Source organism: Athene noctua, chromosome 5 (assembly GCF_965140245.1).
Source record: "Athene noctua chromosome 5, bAthNoc1.hap1.1, whole genome shotgun sequence".
In the NCBI taxonomy this organism is placed as follows: Eukaryota; Metazoa; Chordata; class Aves; order Strigiformes; family Strigidae; genus Athene; species Athene noctua.
In genome coordinates, this window is record NC_134041.1 from 19,284,080 (window position 1) to 19,302,881 (window position 18,802).

At 36.9% G+C, this 18,802-nt stretch overlaps 1 protein-coding gene across 9 annotated transcripts in view; it reads right to left on the reverse strand.

Annotated features, from left to right (window-relative positions):
• Positions 1 to 18,802, reverse strand: part of EVI5 (ecotropic viral integration site 5) — an 85,097-nt gene that overhangs the window by 10,992 nt on the left and 55,303 nt on the right. For 8 of the 9 annotated variants that reach the window (XM_074906567.1, XM_074906570.1, XM_074906569.1 and 5 more), the window contains one exon: positions 12,155 to 12,250. In XM_074906567.1, coding sequence (XP_074762668.1) covers positions 12,155 to 12,250 — 96 coding nt within the window. Of the gene's footprint in view, positions 1 to 10,340; positions 10,443 to 12,154; positions 12,251 to 18,802 lie in introns of all 9 variants that reach the window. The other variant, XR_012633682.1, reaches the window with a different exon arrangement.

Genomic DNA, 18,802 nt, shown 5'->3' on the forward strand with positions numbered 1-18,802 from the left:
ATGGCTGCTATTCTTAAAAGATAAAAACCCAAAGAGTTTCCACACTGAGATTTTTTTTTCTTTTTGTCATCTATAGTGGGATTAAAAGCAACAGTCATGAGGTACTACAACACTAGATGAATCTCCCTCACTCATTAACTCTTTGGAATCCAGGTTCACGTATGTGATTGACTACTAAATTCTCCTGTTTAAGAAAAGAATTACCTTTGTTTTTGAAACTCATACTTTTAAAAGGATGACCCAGAGTAACACACTGGTATACAACCTGAAATATTTATCTCAAATGAACTTTGATGACCATATCACTAGACAGAGTTCAAACCACTGCAGTCTGTCATAAGTGAAACGCAAAAGAGCAGCAAGAAATTTCCAAGACTGAGTCATTTCAGGCTTCTGGGTTTTTTAATAGCACTTAAATATTTGGCCTTTGTTTTAAATTGCCAGCTTCTGTAAATCATATTCAGTCTCACAGTAATACAAATGCGTTACAAAATCCCTATAGATGTCAGAAAGTTTAAGTAAAAACTATGAAATAGTTTTGTCTTAAAGAAAGCTCATCTCCAGTTGTCCTGCTATTTCATATTGCTCTGAATGTACTCTTACATTTCCTGACTTAAGTTCTTATAAAGTGGTTTTTCAACATTATCAGTTAAAGAGCACTTGAGCCAAAAGGAAATATGATGTTAAATATATGTTGTATATCAGTTTTATCATAGAGGAGTCTGCTGTATTGTAAACGTGACAAAGATTAAAACTAGCAACAAGCGTTCAGACCAGAGGGTTTCCAGTGAATCAGAACAGGAAACCAATAAAGCGATCAATGGGAGGTCATGACTTTTTGATCACAACACTATATGGTTAAAAAATCTGGTTTTGATCTAGTGCCGTGTAATCAAATTAAACTTTGAAGTTCTGTATCAAATATGCAACTGAAATAGCAACAGTGCTAAGGAAGTACCCAACTTTTAAACTGTTTACAAAATAAATCAGTCTTTGAGAGCTGTAAGATTTCATCTGTTGAAGGAATTTTTCTAAGATCTGAAAAGTTTGTTGTAGTGAGATTGTATGTAACTCCAAAAAAAGTTCTAAACTGACTTAGCCCTGGGAAGTTTCTATAAATAGCTAGTTGGTAGGTGGAAGGAAAGTTCCCAGAAACTCTTTCTACAAGAAGTTCTAATGAAAGTGTTTATTTGGAGTGAGGACATGGCAACAAAAATATTTTAAAAAAGCAACATGGTCACACTGAATGTACTGCAATTACTATATCCAAAGAACTACCTAAATCTCAATACTCCTTCTCCCTAGAGCATGCAGCTATAAATACAAAAGTTACTGAAACCTCAAGCATTAACTAGAATGTACTGGCTGATACAGAGACTGAAAATGTACCCATTATGGGCAACAGTTACAGGAAATGATCATTTCACACTTTTACTCTGTCCTTTTAAAGTAGGAGTTAAACTCAGCATTTTTAAGCCAACTAAGTGACATTTATTTTTGCCTCTGATTACAGAAATTACTTCTATCTGTGCTGGCTGGTACTGTGCAAGTGATAAAAGAATTTTAGGAGGCATTTCTACTGATTGCCCCACTTATATTCAGATAAATTTACAGATACATACTACAAGCTAATGCATAGCATTCCTCTCCTGAGATTGTTTCTCAGAGATGGCACCTGTGTATGGTTGCTAACACAGATTTTTTTGCAAGGAATAACTACTCAGTAAATTCAAACCAGTGGAACCTCAACCCCTCCACTTCTGAATCGCCGAAACTTGATTTAGAGACAGAAACACAGGACAGGCCCTGACATAGCTCTAATTAGTACAGTAGACAGGTCACACAGCTTCAACACTCAAGAAAAAAAGCATTATTACCATGATAATGAAGTAACTATCTATAATCAATTTACTTGCTTTGGCAATCCAGATAAAACTCTAAACAGGGACTTAGTATAGTTAAGTATAGCTAGCTAGATTCATCCCTAATGCTGCAATCAAAAACTAGTATATTGCTCAGCAAGACAGATCTGGAGCTTTGACACAGTAGGATACAGTCAGAAAAATGTTTGAGAAGGGGGGAAATGTTTCTAAAGAGAACAATCACCAATCTTTGTTTATTTGACCACTGAATCTAATCTGTCAGTAGTGGCAGTGAACCAGTTAAGATTCATACCTAAAACTGTTGGCTTTGATGAGGGCAACAAAATCAAACCTATTCTGTTTGAGGACAGGCTACATCACTGTCCTGGTAACACTGTTCACATCTAGAGGTTTCCTTCACTCTCATGAGAGATGGAAGATATTTTGCTGATGATGTTGTTAGTGGGGTGAAGGGAGAGGAATCAACCTTACCTCATGCAAAGACGAAGATGGAGTTTGTGGCCAAAGATTTGTGGAAGGAGTACCATTATTATGGAATCAATCCTGCCTTTTTGGGCAAGTGTAACATGCCTGTGTTAATTACACTATGAACACCCATTCAAAATTAGTTGAATTAATGTTCATAAAATATACACGGATTCCACTGTGCAATAATACTTCTGCCTGTTGATTGCTTAGTTAAGACAGACAGTTTCTGAAGTTACTTGTTTTGTTAAGGGCGGGGTAAATAAATTGGAGAAAGTTATTAGAGAATTAAGACTCCCCATCTATTCAGTCTCACACTTCTGTAACAATCTTGGTATTATCAAGCCAGTATAACATCTGAATCTCAAAGACAAGCTGAAGTAAAGGAATAAAGCAATTCACTTTTCTAAAGCGCACAGTGTATATTTAACTATCCTGTGTAGACAAAGCTGCTACATTAGATTGGGTGTTTGCAAACCACATGACCTCACAAACGCTATCTTATCACATCACAGGTTCCTCAGACTGACCACAACCACTTAAATCAGACTCTGCCAGCACAGAGGCTCTGTAACTTTGACACGTACTAGTAAAGCAACTACATATTTAACTGTCCAGCAGCCTTGAAAGAACTTTACTTGTGGGGAGGGAAAAATCTGATGGTCTCTTGTCCAACTGTGCTTGCAAGATATGGTAAAAGAAAAACACATGATTTATTGTGCTGTAAACTTCCACCACAAGTTGAAATGCTTACTTTGTAAATCTGAGGGCTAACATATTTCCTTTCAGGGACAACATTTCTTATCGAGTAAGAAAACACTTATAGAGCGCCACATATTTTGAAAGCATTTGCCTAGTAAAACAAACTATTGGAAGGTGTTAATGTGATTCTAGATAGTACTGAGAAACAAGTAACTTTGCAAGAGTTAATACAGTACTTTTAACAAACATTACAGTTTTAGTGAGAACAATGTAAAAATTGACTGAAATTAATCCCACAGATTATCTGGTTTTATGAAAGCAAGCAAGTAAAATGATTACTACTAAGAGGCAAATATATAGCTGCCTGTACTATATGGAAAGCAAATAGTACAGTCCTTCCAGAAGAAAGGGCGTTGTGAAATAAATTGGCAAGAGACTGAGTGGAAAAGCATTGCATGTAATTACAAATTTTACAGGAAGAATACTAAACCTTTTTGGATTTGCTGTTCTCTCCTTGGTTCTGATGAAAGAAATGTTACCAATTTCTGTTTCCAGGATACCTAAATGCTGATAATTCTAATCTTCTTTCATTCCCATTTGCCTATATGATCTGATCTGCTGCTAGCCATCACCCTATAAATATGTCTTCAGAGAACATCAAAAAAATTCTAGGAGGTTGAACTTTTAACTAGAATGCACTTTCCCCAGTTAATCCTCCTATTTCCATCATGTAAAGCTATGTACAGCTCGCTCATAGCTTTAAAAGTTCCTGAAAGATTTGCCCATGATGCGGTCATGTCTGCAACACAGCACAGGCACACCTAAAGATGGACATCAGCAGTCCAAGTACAGCAGGATGAAGCTCAGTTACATACCCTGCTTCTGAATGTAATCTAGTCGTGCTTCAGATAAAAGAACATTTGATTTGGTAAGCACTGAATTTGACTCAAAGGAAGCCTAGTAACAAAATTAACAGAGGAGAGGAATAATGTTTCCTGCTGATATCCCATCATCTAGCCCAGATACTATTACCAAGAGACACACAGGAGCTAGGAATGCTGCTAGAAGCGGCCAACCCATCTTGTGCTACTCCAGTGGGCCACAAACAGCATCCTAATTTTGTGGTCATCTACAGCTCACGCAGGAGTCATCATTTAGCTGCTTGTAAAGATATTCCTTCATCTCCTCAGGGGACAACCTGGACTAAACTGTGCTGGGCACCAGAACCACTCATTGTACCATACTCATTTAAGATTATTAACTAATAAGAAAAAAAACAGAAGGAAATAATTTAGCAGCTTTTAAACACAGCTTACCTCCATAAAAGTTTATAGTATTTAAGACTACAGGAACCGTTAATGTGGTTTAAACTTTCCTCCTGTGTACTATAGCGCACTGAGTTTTATTCAGGTGTTATATTATGTGGCCTATATAGATGATTTTTTTAATCCTTCACACTGATGGCTACAGTTTACTTTCCCTTCTCCATTTTAGTTTCAGCAGTGAAAGCCTAGAAAGCTAACCCAAGTTGCAAAATGTGTCCTTATTTTAGCCATATTACTAATTACTCCTTTGATCATAACTTATGCATTATTTATCCTCAAAGTAATTACTTAAAGTGTCTTGAATTTTATTTACACAAGCAAAATCTTTTAAAAGCATAGTATTTAATCTGCAACTTTTGTATCTCTTTCATTAAGCCAATCTTAAAATGTTAGCTCACCAGGAGCAAGATCAGACCATGAGATAACACTTATATCAGAATCTTACTGACTGCATTAGGTTCTTAAAACATAATATCAGATCCATTCCTAGATAAACTATATGTATGTGGTAATGGAAGAGTAGTAGACAGTGGTCACTACTTCTTCAAACAGCCATCAAGTTTTCAGATAATGAAAATAAGAGATACTTTTTAAAAAATCCCCCCTTTTCTGCATTGTCAACATGCAAGAATTCAATCACCAGAATTTCACTTAAATTTAGTATTATAAAGCCTTTTAAAAGCCTCAAAAAATTATTTCAGTGGAATAATAATGCTTCAGTCATCTATCAACTTGTTCTTTTCCATCAGCCATGCTGAAATACTGTTAACATGGGCAGGTTGCAAAGGGTTTTTTTCTACCTGTTGCAACAGTGTGCCACACTAACATCAGGATTTTGTTTTTCATTCAGATACCAAAACCACATGCATAATATTTGCACATGAGAAAACAGTCTCATCCCTGCTTCCTCTCCAAATATTTCAAGTAATTATTTGTTAAGAGGAGTTTATCTCATTACAGAGGAACAGCTAGGAGAAAACTAGCTCTATATTCTGTGTCTGACATTGGTCAATAGTTGCCTGGGAAAGAATATAACAAGAGGCAAGAATGTTCTCCCCAGACTCCAGCAAGTAGCCCACTTTTCAATTATACATGTGATATCTGTGCATCTCATGGGATCTCCCCCACCCCCCACACTTAGGCAGTTGGTTTTTTCCAATTTGTATTAACATGAGTTTTAGTATAATGAACAATTTTGGATCAAAAGGAATTACATCTTTCAAATTCGCAAAAATCATACCCTCTGGTAGTGTTTTTTCAACACACCTCCAGTTTCATTTGAAGATCCTAATTCTTGCACTGGAAGAGAACACATGCTCCCTCATCCACCTTCTTCATCCCACCTACGACACCCCCCCCCCCCCCCCCCCCCCTTCATCATTCCTTGGTTGAAACACCCCCCCCCCCCCCATTTTAATTGCTAATGTTATGTAGACACCAAAAGTAGGTGGGTAGGAATTAGCTGATCCTCCTTCTTAGGGTCACAATTTGCACTGGCTGACAACAAGAAGAGTATGAGAAGCAAAAGAAAGGGCACAAAGAAACAAGTCAGTTTATTTTAAAACTTGCTATTTTGCTTCAGTTATCTTCCCTGGTAACTTTGTGTTTATTATGCTTTTACAGCATTAGTTCTGTCAAGCCCTAATTCCATCAGTTTTTTGTATCCCCTGGAAATGGCAAGAGATATAGGAAAGAAACATTCCAGTATCTTTTGAAAGCTCTACTCAAATCTAAGACAAAAATTCACAGAATCTACCTTCTCTCCTTCACAGGTCTCCTTGACTCTACATAGGTCTGAAAACTTTTAACTGGAAATAATTTTTTTTACCTAAGAATATTAGGTAAAATATTAGGGATATGGTGTATTTGAGAATGGTCAGTGTTATGTTAATGGTTGAACTAGATGATCTTCAAGGTCTTTTCCAACCTAGATGATTCTGTGATTCTGTAATATTGACTAAGAGCAAGAAGTGCCAGGATTATAAATAATATTTTGTATGTCAAAATGCCAAATAATTTGTCAAAAAGAAAAAAAAAAGGCATCACTAAACTCTTGAGTATTCTTCAACTGCATCCAAACTAAAAACAACTACCAGATCTCTCAAGTTTAGGAAAACATGGTTAAAAATGAATTTTAAAAGAACGATCTTCAACATCTGTATTCCTGCTTTCTAAGAAAAAATGCATGCTAAATGAAGAAAGCACCAGGTTTCTGTATGTTGCTGCTCCCCTTCATAAACCTGTCCCCTCATGCAAATGGCCAATACACATTGGAATCATAGCCTTGTGGAGTAATGCTCCACAATCCCAAATTGTACAGGCTACTTGCTTTTGTAGGCTTAAATACATATTAAGCATAATTTAATTTTTCATATGAAAACTGTCATAAGATTAAAACAAACCTACATTTGAAATAGTGTAGTAATATAATTAAGAAACTGAAATTTAACAGCAAGACAAACTCACTAAAGCATTCCAACAGACACAAAAATCAGCTAGCAGTATGAAAAAGACAAACTTTGCAAAGTTTCACTTGAAATACAATTTAAACTTAAGCACTTCAGTCCTAAATCACAAAGTCTTTAAGACTGGAAACCACTTGCTTTTGTCTCCAAAGGTGTCTTGTGGTCTGCCAGTGTAGTTTGTGGGTAAGCACGTCAATTCTAATCTTTTGTACCACTCCTGTAATCTAGGTAACACATACAAGCCTTGCAACATCCAACAGGAAGCAGAGACAGCTGCTGTGTAATGTATATAAAGTGTCTGCATGTACAGAGGGGTAGTGCATGAAATGCAGAACTTCAGCAGTTTATAAATCATTTAATTCCATTCAGTTTGAATTAAAAGTAAAAAGTGGCAAACTACAAAGAGCCTCCTCCTTTTTTCCACAGTATGTGATTTATGTTGAAATGAAACAACTAGTTCAAGATTTATCTTAGCCAGGTTTTTTTAAACCTTCAATTTTACTTAAATGGAAACTTCTAACTGTCCAAACTTTCTACATATATTTTTTTCCACATCCAGTAACTGCTTTATTTCAGTACTATCTACTGAAGTGGGATATTCTCTTGAATAGTAAAAATATTTCACAAAAGTTGCTTTCACACAACATTTCACCTTTAATCAAAGGCAACTTCTATGAAGTACTAGCACTCCTTGTGCAACCTAAGAGAGTGTAACCCACGGTATAAATCTTGCAGTGCCTGTATAGTCATGCCATTTACATTACATCAGTTAAAGCACATTAACTGTAAGGTCAAGTGAGAGTATAGTGCTCACCAGACCTTTTTTCTCTTGTGTCAAAACCAGGGCAACGAAGCTTGTGTACTGACAGGAGTAACAAAGTTGCTTCACAGAAGCTGCAGCCTGTCAGGGCTGCACAGTGGAAAATTCTAAGTTAAAATCCTACTAAGCTGTAAGTCAAGAATGCTGTAGAGACAGCTTTAAGAATGGAAAGAAAATGGAGGAAGAAAGAAAATGCTAGGTGGAAAGATTTCAATTAATGAAAAGAACAGATGGCAGCGAAAAGGCGAGCCAAGTGTCTAAGTCTAGTGCATATTAAAAGCTCTGAAAGAAGTTTACGTCATAACATCCTGTTTGTGACAATCCTCAAAATTTCAGGTTTTCACACTAGTTTCAGCCTTCAACAATAAAGTCATAAGGCATAAGCATCTAACAGCTTTTTGCCCAATAAAGCAACTCAGCGAATAAGGAGGAAAGGAAGTGCAGCACTAACCTGATGCTAAATATACACAACTTTTCACAGGATTAGCTATTGGATAACTAGAAGTATTGCAGTCTCTGAGTGTCCTTTTATTATGCAACAGATATTCTTCAAATGTTGATAGGTTACGTAAAAGATTAAAGGATAGCTGTCAGTATCCTTCTAGGGAACGAACGTAAAAATGACTGACATACTTACTAAAGCTGAAATTGCAAGTTAATAGTAATTGATCTACATGTATGTGAACTCTGAGTGAAGTTATAGCTGTGCTGAGGAATTTAAGTATGAATTCAGCATTTTACATAGTAATATAAATTATGTTCAATCTTTTGATTCTAACATATTTGGTTACTCAAGTTAGTGCAAAGAAAGCTGCGTGTGAGTAGATCTAAGATGATGCGCATAGAGCAGAAGTCTACAACACAAGTCTTGTTATAATGTTCTCAAAGCTCCAGATTTTGGCTGTTTGCTCTCCAGAAGTGTTCATCAAATACAAGTCTAAGACCTACTGTGAAGAAGTCAATATACAATTCATCTTACTATGTTAAAAAATCCACTGGTTGAGTATCTTGTTAAAACAAACCAAAAATCCAATATGGTAATTCCATTTATAGTTATTTTACCTTATTTGAAAAGAAAGACAAAAGGCATCATCTTTTACTACTTAATTTACCTTGTATATTTAATAGCCATGTGCCTCATTGGTTCAGTTTTGGATGCGATACTACCAATTTCCAGTACACTCACTTTTACTCAGTAACAGGAATACAACTTGAATTTACTACAAATAAATTTTATAATATGATTCAAAGACTGACTGTAGCATTACTATTCCTTGACGAGTAATAAAAGCAGCTGAAATTTGTTCTTTGGGCTGCAAGCTGCACCATATTTAAGATGCATTAAAAATTTTGAGCTCAGAAAAGGAAGATCAAAATTAATCAGTGGACTCATATTACAACGAAGGGCAATTGGGTGGAAGTTTTTAAAAGTATAAACAAAACTTTTGTAAAATAAAATTAATAATCTGAAATTATATGAAGAGTTGTGGTATGTAGCTGATTTAGGTTACCACACTGGAATGGGTGAGAAATCTGAGAGTTAAACTTTCCTCCACTACAAAGTCAAGAAGTGTCACAGCAGCAGCCTGTTGTACATGTGCCATAGGAACAGACACACCACACCCCCACGGCCCCCCCTTTTAGTGGAGAGGATTCAGCTTTCAACCCTGGGCAGCAATAGTGACCCTCCCTTTGCTGTTCTCTGGTGTTCCTTATTGGTTTTCCAGGTTTGCCCTCTCCTTGGCTACTAGCCTGGCTTGCAAACACTGATGGAAGAGTAGACCCTTCACTGGAACTCTGTGATTAAGATGGATCGTGCTGTTGCCACATCTTGGTACCATCACCATCTGATGGATCATATCACAGGACAGAAATAAAGTAGCTCCTCCAGGTTCCACTGATACAAGAACACATGCATTCAGATTGCTGGCCAAAGACATGAAATAGTGTTTATCAGAAGGCCAGAACATGGACTTAGTTTGCAGTTACTTATATTCAATATAGAGTTTATTCATTACTTTGTTCTATCCTTCAGATGCAGAACCTGCAATTCTTCTGATGTAAATTTCTGTAAAAATGCAGTAGTACTACAGAGAAAAAAAAAGTTCAATAAGCAGAATCAACACTGATATCCATGCTAAGACATTTAGTCTTGTTCCACACCCACTCATCCCACTCCTACCTTAAACTATAACTTTTACATTAGTTTATATCCAGTTTAAAATTTCACAGTTACAATATATTAGATGGTAACCATGCAGTCACCAAGAACTTTGTTCCTTTACCAGTGCCTTTTACATGTTAACCAGTTGGGAGGTTGTGGTCAGCATGTCACATACACCATCACCCTATCTTCAGGAAGATGAATTTGCAAATTTGTAACGTTTCTTTTAGCTTTTGCAGAAGTAAAATCAAAAAGGAGCTAGCCAAAAAGCAAAGAACATGGTCATTCATGGATCCACACATGAAGACACTTCAGTGCAGTTCTAAAAAAGTTGATTTATTTAATTGGTATTGACTAAATGATACAAATCCTAACCTTTAGCGGTTGAGAGCAAGCATTTTTTCCTCTTTGTTTGCCTTCTTATTCAGATTTTGCTGTTTCAGGAAACACTGCAAGCAAAGTTCTTCACTTAGCAGCTACGTTATTTAAGACTATTATTTATTAACAGCAACTTACCTATAAATAAATACTACATACAGAATCAGCCCAGTGGGTTATGATCAAAATAAAGGATTATGTATGAAGTATTACTTTCCCTCCAAAGTTTTAATTTAAAACCTAAACAAATAGATATGTAAGGGAAAAAAAAAAGTCATTAGTAAACAAGGAATTCCAGGCTTAAAAAAACTCTGTGCAAGGAAGCATTCAGAAATGCTGCCAAGGTAGAACATGTCTACATACAGAGTTTATTCCTACTGTTTCCACCTATCCTAGAAAGAGATACTTCGTTCCTGTAGTGTTTACCTAGTTTGGAAATTAATAAAGATTTGTCTAGACTTAACTGTTTGGGAATCACTGGTATGACAGAATTATTATTGTTTTGTGAGGTAATGAACCTCATCTTCATTCTAACCTGTTGGTGTTCACTTATACACATTAAGCATGTACACAATTGTACGCCTTCATGACAATTGAGTTGCTAAGCTAGGCATACGACAAATGTTTGAGTAGAGAAAATTGTGCAACAGCTTTCCAACAGTAATTCTACTTTTCCTCCAAAGCAGTGGTTTCTTACCTTTTAAACCTACAAAGAGCAGAGGAAAAAAAATCAGTACAGTGCCTTATTTATTCGTAATGCAAAATATCTGGCTTTCTGGGAATTCTGCAAGCAACTTATTTTCTCATAAGGTACAAAGCGAACTAGTTATAGTACTTTAATGGAAAAAGATTATTGATTTTTAGATTTGTTTTTAAGTGAACTTAATGATTGGTAAAGGTGCTGGACTGATGGCCCTGGAGACTATCCTCAATCTGTAGCACAGACAGCATTCCGAGATCCTCCACTATGTTATAACTCTCAAGGGATTGAACCTAAAAGGTTGGATCCACTAAGACTGTTATGAAAATACTACCTACACTTAAATCAAGAAAGGATGTGCTTATTTAACAAAAGCAAAAAGGCAACAAACAAATAATAAGGTTGTACTGCTCTATAATACTGAGGTTTTAAGTAACACTATCAGATCTGTGTATTAGAAAACGTATGGAAACAGAAGCAGACTACAATGCAAGAAAGACTGGACATTATGCTCACAGTGTAGTATTAGGTAAAGACATTTCTTCACAGTGCAGGATGAAGTGAAATGAGCTAGTGAGCACAGTAGTTACATAAGCCACTTCAGTTTCAGGACCTTCTGATCTTTTTGACTAACAGAAAGTTACTACAGCTATGAAAGCAAGGAAGTTTGAAGACAGAAATTTCATAGGTTGAAGGTTTTGGCAGTTTAAAACTTAAAAATCTGTTAACTGATATTAAGCAAGCATCCTTTTTCTTTTTAAGCAATGTGGTGTATACTACCACATAAAATTCATCCTCACAACAGCAAGAACCCACAACATCTACACATGGACTCTTCTACTTGCACTAATGTAGTTTAGTTTCTAACTACATTAGCCTTAAAAGTTGTAGCAAATAAAGACATAGAGGGGCTTATTTTCATGCACACAGCTCCAAATGCAGTAAATGCAACACAGTGAAATACAATCAACTCATTAAATTAAGGAAAAAGCCAAGATGAAACATAAATACTGATCTCATTTAATGTCAAATCACGTAACAAAGCAATTTTTTATTCTCTTACATCCCAGGATTCCCAGGATAAGGGCAAGATTCATGTATAAGAGCTTTATTGCATTCATTTAAAATAACATACACTGGCAAAATCAGGTACTGAAGCTGTAATAACTATTAAATAATCAAAACATGCTACAAATGAAAGATAGGACAAAAGGTGCAAATGATCAGAGACGGTAACATTTTTATCACTTACCTCATGATGCAGCTCAGCTATCTGATCTTTCAGTTCTCTGATGTACTGGTTAGAATCAGACTTATTAAGCTGCCCTTGAATTTTTCCTTCTTCTTTCTGTTTTGGTTAAAAAAAAGAATCTTATTCAAATTATTCACGAAAATACTACATTAAAAATGTTATTTTAACTCTCTGCATATTTTTTGTCATGAACAGAAGCTATTCACAGACACCATCCAGAATTTTTCATCTGGTTGAAGTTACAGCAGGTATCTAGGGGTGTCAGTAGCTCAGATCAAGTTGACCCTCTAAATGCTGCCCATAATACAGACAGGATTCTATGGAGGAGCATGAAGACTTAGAGCTTCACAGGTGGAATTCACATCCAATGTACATGAGGTTGCATATGCAATTTAGTAAAGCATCCCTACAGAATACTATCAATATATGGAACATATCTTAGTGTACATTATTTTCACTAATGTGAAATTTTCGTTTAGTAACAAGTAATTTCCCTTTGTCTCTAAGTAAACAAAACATGTTCCTCCTTTGCATTGTAGGACATGCGCTGGGAAACACTACATATAACAAGCTTTTTTCTCCCCTAAAAAAAAGCTGCAATGTATAAAATAGTGGTATTTATCATATAGGAGTTCCAGAGAGCATAAGTGAAGAGAGGTATGTCACCTAGCACCAATGCTGTGAGAGGTAGAGAGAAAAATCAGCAAGTAAAAAAAGCCAGAGATGAAGAGGAAGATTAGATTTCCCTCATTTGTCAACCAAATGCAGCTTCTAAATTTCAGGATGTTCAAGAAACCATCATCTGCACTTGAATGTCTGCAATATTAACTTTCAGCTTGTCTCTAAAGGGAATCCTGACATGACTGAACCAGACTTAGCAGATCTGAGATAAACAACCACCCTTGATGGAGAAAGCAGCCCATGTCGTCAGTTTGCTCCAAGTCAAGAGCAGTGTTAGGTTTTTTTCCCCCAGATGAATAATATCTGAAGCAGCCATCAGCTTTAGAGGACAGAAGCACCTTGTTTTTATATAAATCTTTACCATGACTGTAAATCACATACAATCAATGTATTACAGAAATACAAATAGAATGGGAATGTCTGGTTTGCCTACCTGTAGCTCATTTTGCTGAAGTTTTAATCATACTTGAAGAAAGCAAACAGTTCATTCCAGCAACAGGCAAGTTCAAAGTAATTTGTAAACATAATTTAAATACCTTTTAGAATGAAAGGTGTTAATTGTTCCTCAAAAGACAAGACAAAAAGCTTTAATGGAGAGGTTCTTTTAAAACATCCCTCTAAAATAGCAACACCAGGACAGAACACATACCAGGACATTAGGGGTAGGGACAGTATACCACCTTCCAAACCCTTTTGCTGTATGAAGAGAACAACCTTGAGCTCTGTCAGTGCTGGCAATATCAAAGCAATTTCTTTAATTTCAGACTTTGGGTTTTTTTTGCAGCAAGGTATGCATTACAATATTACTCAAAAAATAATTGATTTATATTCACTATTGATTCACAGAATTGGCAACATGGAGACACAAGATCCTTTAATGCACAATTCTATATTGGACCTAGTTTCTAAAGCAACCTATGTCTCAAATTCACAAAGGATTAATATTAACAACATTACTAATTGTTCCTGTCTTAAATGTGTTTAAAAAAAAACCAACACACAAACCCATCATCTCTCTTTACAAGGATAACTGTTGATACCAGAGAAACCAAAACAGAAGCAACATAACCTGCAGACTAAAAATAATGCTGTCTAAATCTGTATATAGAAAAAGCTTCATTGCTCTCAGGAACTAAGATTCCAGACAACAAGAGTGACTGATCTCTTGTGGTAGCAGGCATATATGGGAGAAATGTTTTGTTGAAGACCTTTCCCTTTGTTTGAAACCCTGACTTTTCCATTTAAGCCTCTCGTTCTGTGGACTCCAAATTTCTATATAACCATATACTATCAAAAAGCTAGAGTAAAGCAAGGTTTTACCATAAATAGAAAATAGGTGCCAGAGCCCTTTTAAAATGAAAGCATAGTAAGTAGCTGAGCTTACATTCACACTGGGTGCACAAGAACACACAACAGGCATTCCCAAGTTAAGTCAGTATAAGCTAACAGCAGAAGCCTTAACATTTACTAGCTTAAGTTTGGCATTGTACAAATAGCTGAAAGCTGGTAGCGTATACCATATAAAGTATACCATATTGGGAGTTATATCCCTTTGTTATATTTAAGTGGTTTTATTGTTACTTTTTATTCCATAAGTAACACTCCAAAGTTAATGCAGATATCACAGAATAATTCGAGATGCATATCTGGTCTTGGAAGAACTGACTCTAGCTCCAGTCAATTGGAGCTGAATGTAAGGCGTAAGCCTGGCTTGCAAGACCCTTATTAATGAAGGGCAAGTAAGTTTCAGTTTTCCTTTCAGAACTACAGATTTTTTAGAGCTGACAATTCACAAAAGTGCATTTAGCACAAAAAAGGAACCCTGCAATGTCATTTTCTACATAAACATACTTTACAAAGAAAAGTCATGCTGTAACTTCCTCTTGCAACATTCAAAACACTGAAGGTCAGAAGATGATCCTTTTAACTGGCTGCAACAGAAATCAGATATCTCTACCTAACTAAATAAGCCTGTGTTCTGTAAACTACAAAGTCTGTCTACAGTGGGTAAATTGGAAGGATGACATAAGAGAAATTTTAGGACAAGGTATCAGAGCCTTCATCACAGCTGCTGTTCATCTCCGTGCAAAGACATATTCTACTTCTTTAAAAAAAAATAAGCTAAGTTGATCATGGCATTCGTTTAGTTATTGGTTTGTGCCAAAGTACAGCTGTATGTCACCGTGACTGGTCAAGGCCCCAGAGACAGCAAGCACATGGAAACTGCATGAAGGATATGATGTTCATATTTCATTTAGTAGCTTAGTGAAGAAGAAGAAACCTTGAGCAACTTCAGCTTGGATTTTTCTGTTTCAAATATAATACCGTATTAGAGAGATGTAATTCCTAACTCTTGAGACTGATCTAATCATGAAGCAACTGAGATTATAACAGAGTCACCATTTGTTCTTAGTTCAGAATCTGAATTAAACTTGGCCAAGAAACAGAGGGACAGGGAATTAATTAGCTAGGTTGTGAGTGACATGGAAGTGGGACAGACACTGAAAAGTGAAGATACAACAGGTACTGAATGGAACTGAAACAAAAGGTAAGAACCTCAGACAATAACACTGATGGATTCTTGCAGATTTCATCTTCAGCCCACTATCTGCAGGATATGGTTGTTGCATTTCATTAGTTGATGTACTGCAGGGCAACCGAAGATAATAATCTTCCAGGAATAGCTACGAGCCTTCTATCATTCATTTGCTTCTAAGGAGACTGCATGTTTTCCGTCCTTCCTATTCTACTGCTGCCATCCTTCATGTTTTCCGTCCTTCCTATTCTACTGCTGCCATCCTTCATTTTGCTTTCAGGTATCATAACCCTCTAAGGCTCCAACAGTGTATGTTGAAAAGGTTTCTAGGCTCAGGTAGGAAAAAGCCCATTTTGTAAGGATTAAGTCTTGTGTGGCCTCAGCCACCTCAGTCGAAGAACCAGATATGGCAGATGGAAGCTCAACTACTGAAATCAAAGGATAACTTGAGTTAGGGAACAGAGGGCTACTTGCCCAAAAGGACAGAAGTCTGCACTCTCTATGGTCCAATCCCAACAGCTGGAGAGGTCAGAGCCCACATTCAGGACATTCTTGATACCCCTCTTTCTTGTCAATCCTAATATTATTATTGCTAGCTTCTTGCTTCAAAGTCATGCAGATGTGCTGGAAAACACATGCTGGTAGGATAGATTGATTTGGCAAGCCTTTCACAGCTAAACCAAATTAATATCAACTCTCTTAAGTGGTAAGGGTGTTCAAGGGCAAAGGACATAAAACCTGTCTTCTGTAAAACCACCAAGGAAAAAAAGCTTACTGCCCTGCTCAAGGCCCTTCTACATTTTGAATTTGGCTTTAACTTTCCATTTTGAAAAAGTACCTAAAATCTAAGTGTTTCTGTTTCCATTAAGTTACGTTTTCATATGCTCTGCCTGCAAACCGGTCCAGCCTCCTCAGAAGAGAATAGACTATTTCAGTTGGAAGGGACCTACAATGCTCATCTAAGTCCAACTGCCTGACTAATTCAGGGCTGACCAAGTTAAAGCATATAATTAAGGGCCAAACTGTATTAAACACTGACAGGCCTGAGGCACTGACTACCCTCTTGGTAAAGAGATGCTTCCTAATGTCCAGTCTAAAACTCTCCTGGTGTAGCTTTGAACCATTCCCACGTGTCCTGTCACTGGATCCCAGGGAGAAGAGATCAGCACCTGCTGATCTCCTCTTCCCCTTCTCAGGAAGATGTAGAGAACAATGAGGTCACCCCTCAGACTCCTTTTCTCCAAACTAGACAAGCCCAGAGTCCTTATACACTCCTCATAGGACATTCCTTCCAGCCCTTTCACCAGCTTTGAATGCATTCAGAGGAGGGCAACAAAGACCTTCACATCCTTCTTAAATTGTGGGGCCTGGACTGCACACAGTATTCAAGGTGAGGCCACACCATAAGTTACTAGACAGCCCCACTGACACTAGAAAAAATAAACTGCTTTCATGTTGCTTGAGTTAATTTAATTGAATGCTTGTTATTGGTAGCATTTACTTCAGGAGGAACCTGGCATTTCACTCTGCATTGGTTTTATACTCTGCTTGAATAGTTTTGTACTACTGTGCTTGAGTAGTTCTGTACTTCTGAAGAAAACACTCAGATCAACTGTACTGATTCAAAAGTGAATGTTAAGACTTCACTTACAATTTAAGGTACAGTATTGAAGGTATGAACATTATACCTTTTAAAAGGAAATAGCACAAGCAACCTCTCTCTTCATGTGTTTTTTTTTTAAATCTAAGATTATACACATAGGATGTGGGTTGTTGGCTTGGGTTTTTTTGAGGGGGAGCACTATTACAGAAAATCTATGGTATTCTGGGGAGGTCACAACACAAAGAATAGCTGGTCTCTAGGCAAATAATAGGCATTTTAAGTTTAAAGCTACACAGTGAAAAAGCCAGATAACATATCAATAAGCAAAGTGTGAGTATTATCAGAATAGCAAAATAATGAAAGCTAGCCAGTTCTGGAATCTAGGAATTTTGTTTTAAAAAAACCCCCAGCAGTCAAATGTGAACGAATCTCTACATCCATTTCCCAAGGGGTACTGCTTCTGCATATTGGCACCACTGCAGTGCCTACCTCTCCTTCCTGAGGGGGTTTTAGAAAAGTAATGGCAGATGGTATTACATTGTAATTAAAGACCCATCATCTCAATTTCACTGCTTTTGAAGACTAATAACTTCCCTCGTCTGTCTTTCCCAACAGACAAGCTCCACCAACACTAACCAACAGGGTTAAAAAAACCCTGTATCAGGGAAGCAAACGCCCTAGTGGCCAGGTTTCACCTCTGCTCAAGGACAAGGGACTTCTAAGCGTAAGCAGACAAGACACAATCCAACCTCCTGCCTCAAGAGTTTGTGTATAGAGAGGGAGTAGCACAGGCAGTGAAGCAGGAAATAAGCCTACACATCAAAAAAATCAGCTGCTAAAACAGAACTCACATCCCTTTAGTTTTGGAAGCTCTCACCTCTCATCCTGCTCTGAAGTACTAGAGTAACTGTACTTGTGTGCATACCAAGAGTTACACTGAGAACTCCTGAGAAGAAAGATCTGTTCCCCAAAAATCTGCATCTTAGAATGAGGAAAAATTCTGCCCACTGAAACATATCACTTGAGATTCACAGTTGTAGTATCATACTTAAATCCTCCTTTGTCTGGCTTTCTAAGAGAAAAACAGCTTTTCTGTACCTTCAAAAGAAGTAGCAGCTAGTTTCAAGGAACATACCTGATGCGTACTGAGAACTAGTGAGCATGTGGAGACCTTCCAAACTCAATCAGCATAGGACCCGGATGCACAGCTAGCAACACAAGTGATTAGAGAGAGGCTGCTTCTAAGAATGTTGATCTTACATACCTGAAACCATTACTGTATACTACTCCCCAAAAATCAAGTATAGTAGTCATGATAAAACAAAGTTTAAATAAGAAATAAATCAATCAATCACTGGAAACCACCTGGAACACACAGGAAGTCTTAAACCTGCTTTTGCTGCCTGATCAAGGCTAAGTATAAAATGCAGAAGATCAGTGTAATCCCATTTCAGTTGCAGGTGTTTCATCCCAAGAGAGCACAAGCACTAAGTTTTCTAAAACATTCTTGATAATCACATCAGAGTAGGAAAAAACAAATACACATCAACAAGAAAATAAGCCATTTTAAGTTATAAGAAAACATCTATGGTTGATTTCACTTTAATAACTGTGAACTTCAAAACACAGAAAACCAAAACCAATGTGTTGTATAGGCAGCCAAAATCCGGGCACACCAGACAGTTGCTCTTCCTCAGAAAACAGGGTATCATCTTTACTAAAAACATCTAGAGGGTAGGACATTTACTTAACACCTTCAGTTTGATCTTTTCTGACTTAGAAATATTTACTTGGCAACAATCTGCCTCAGTCTCTTTTCAGGGGAGGC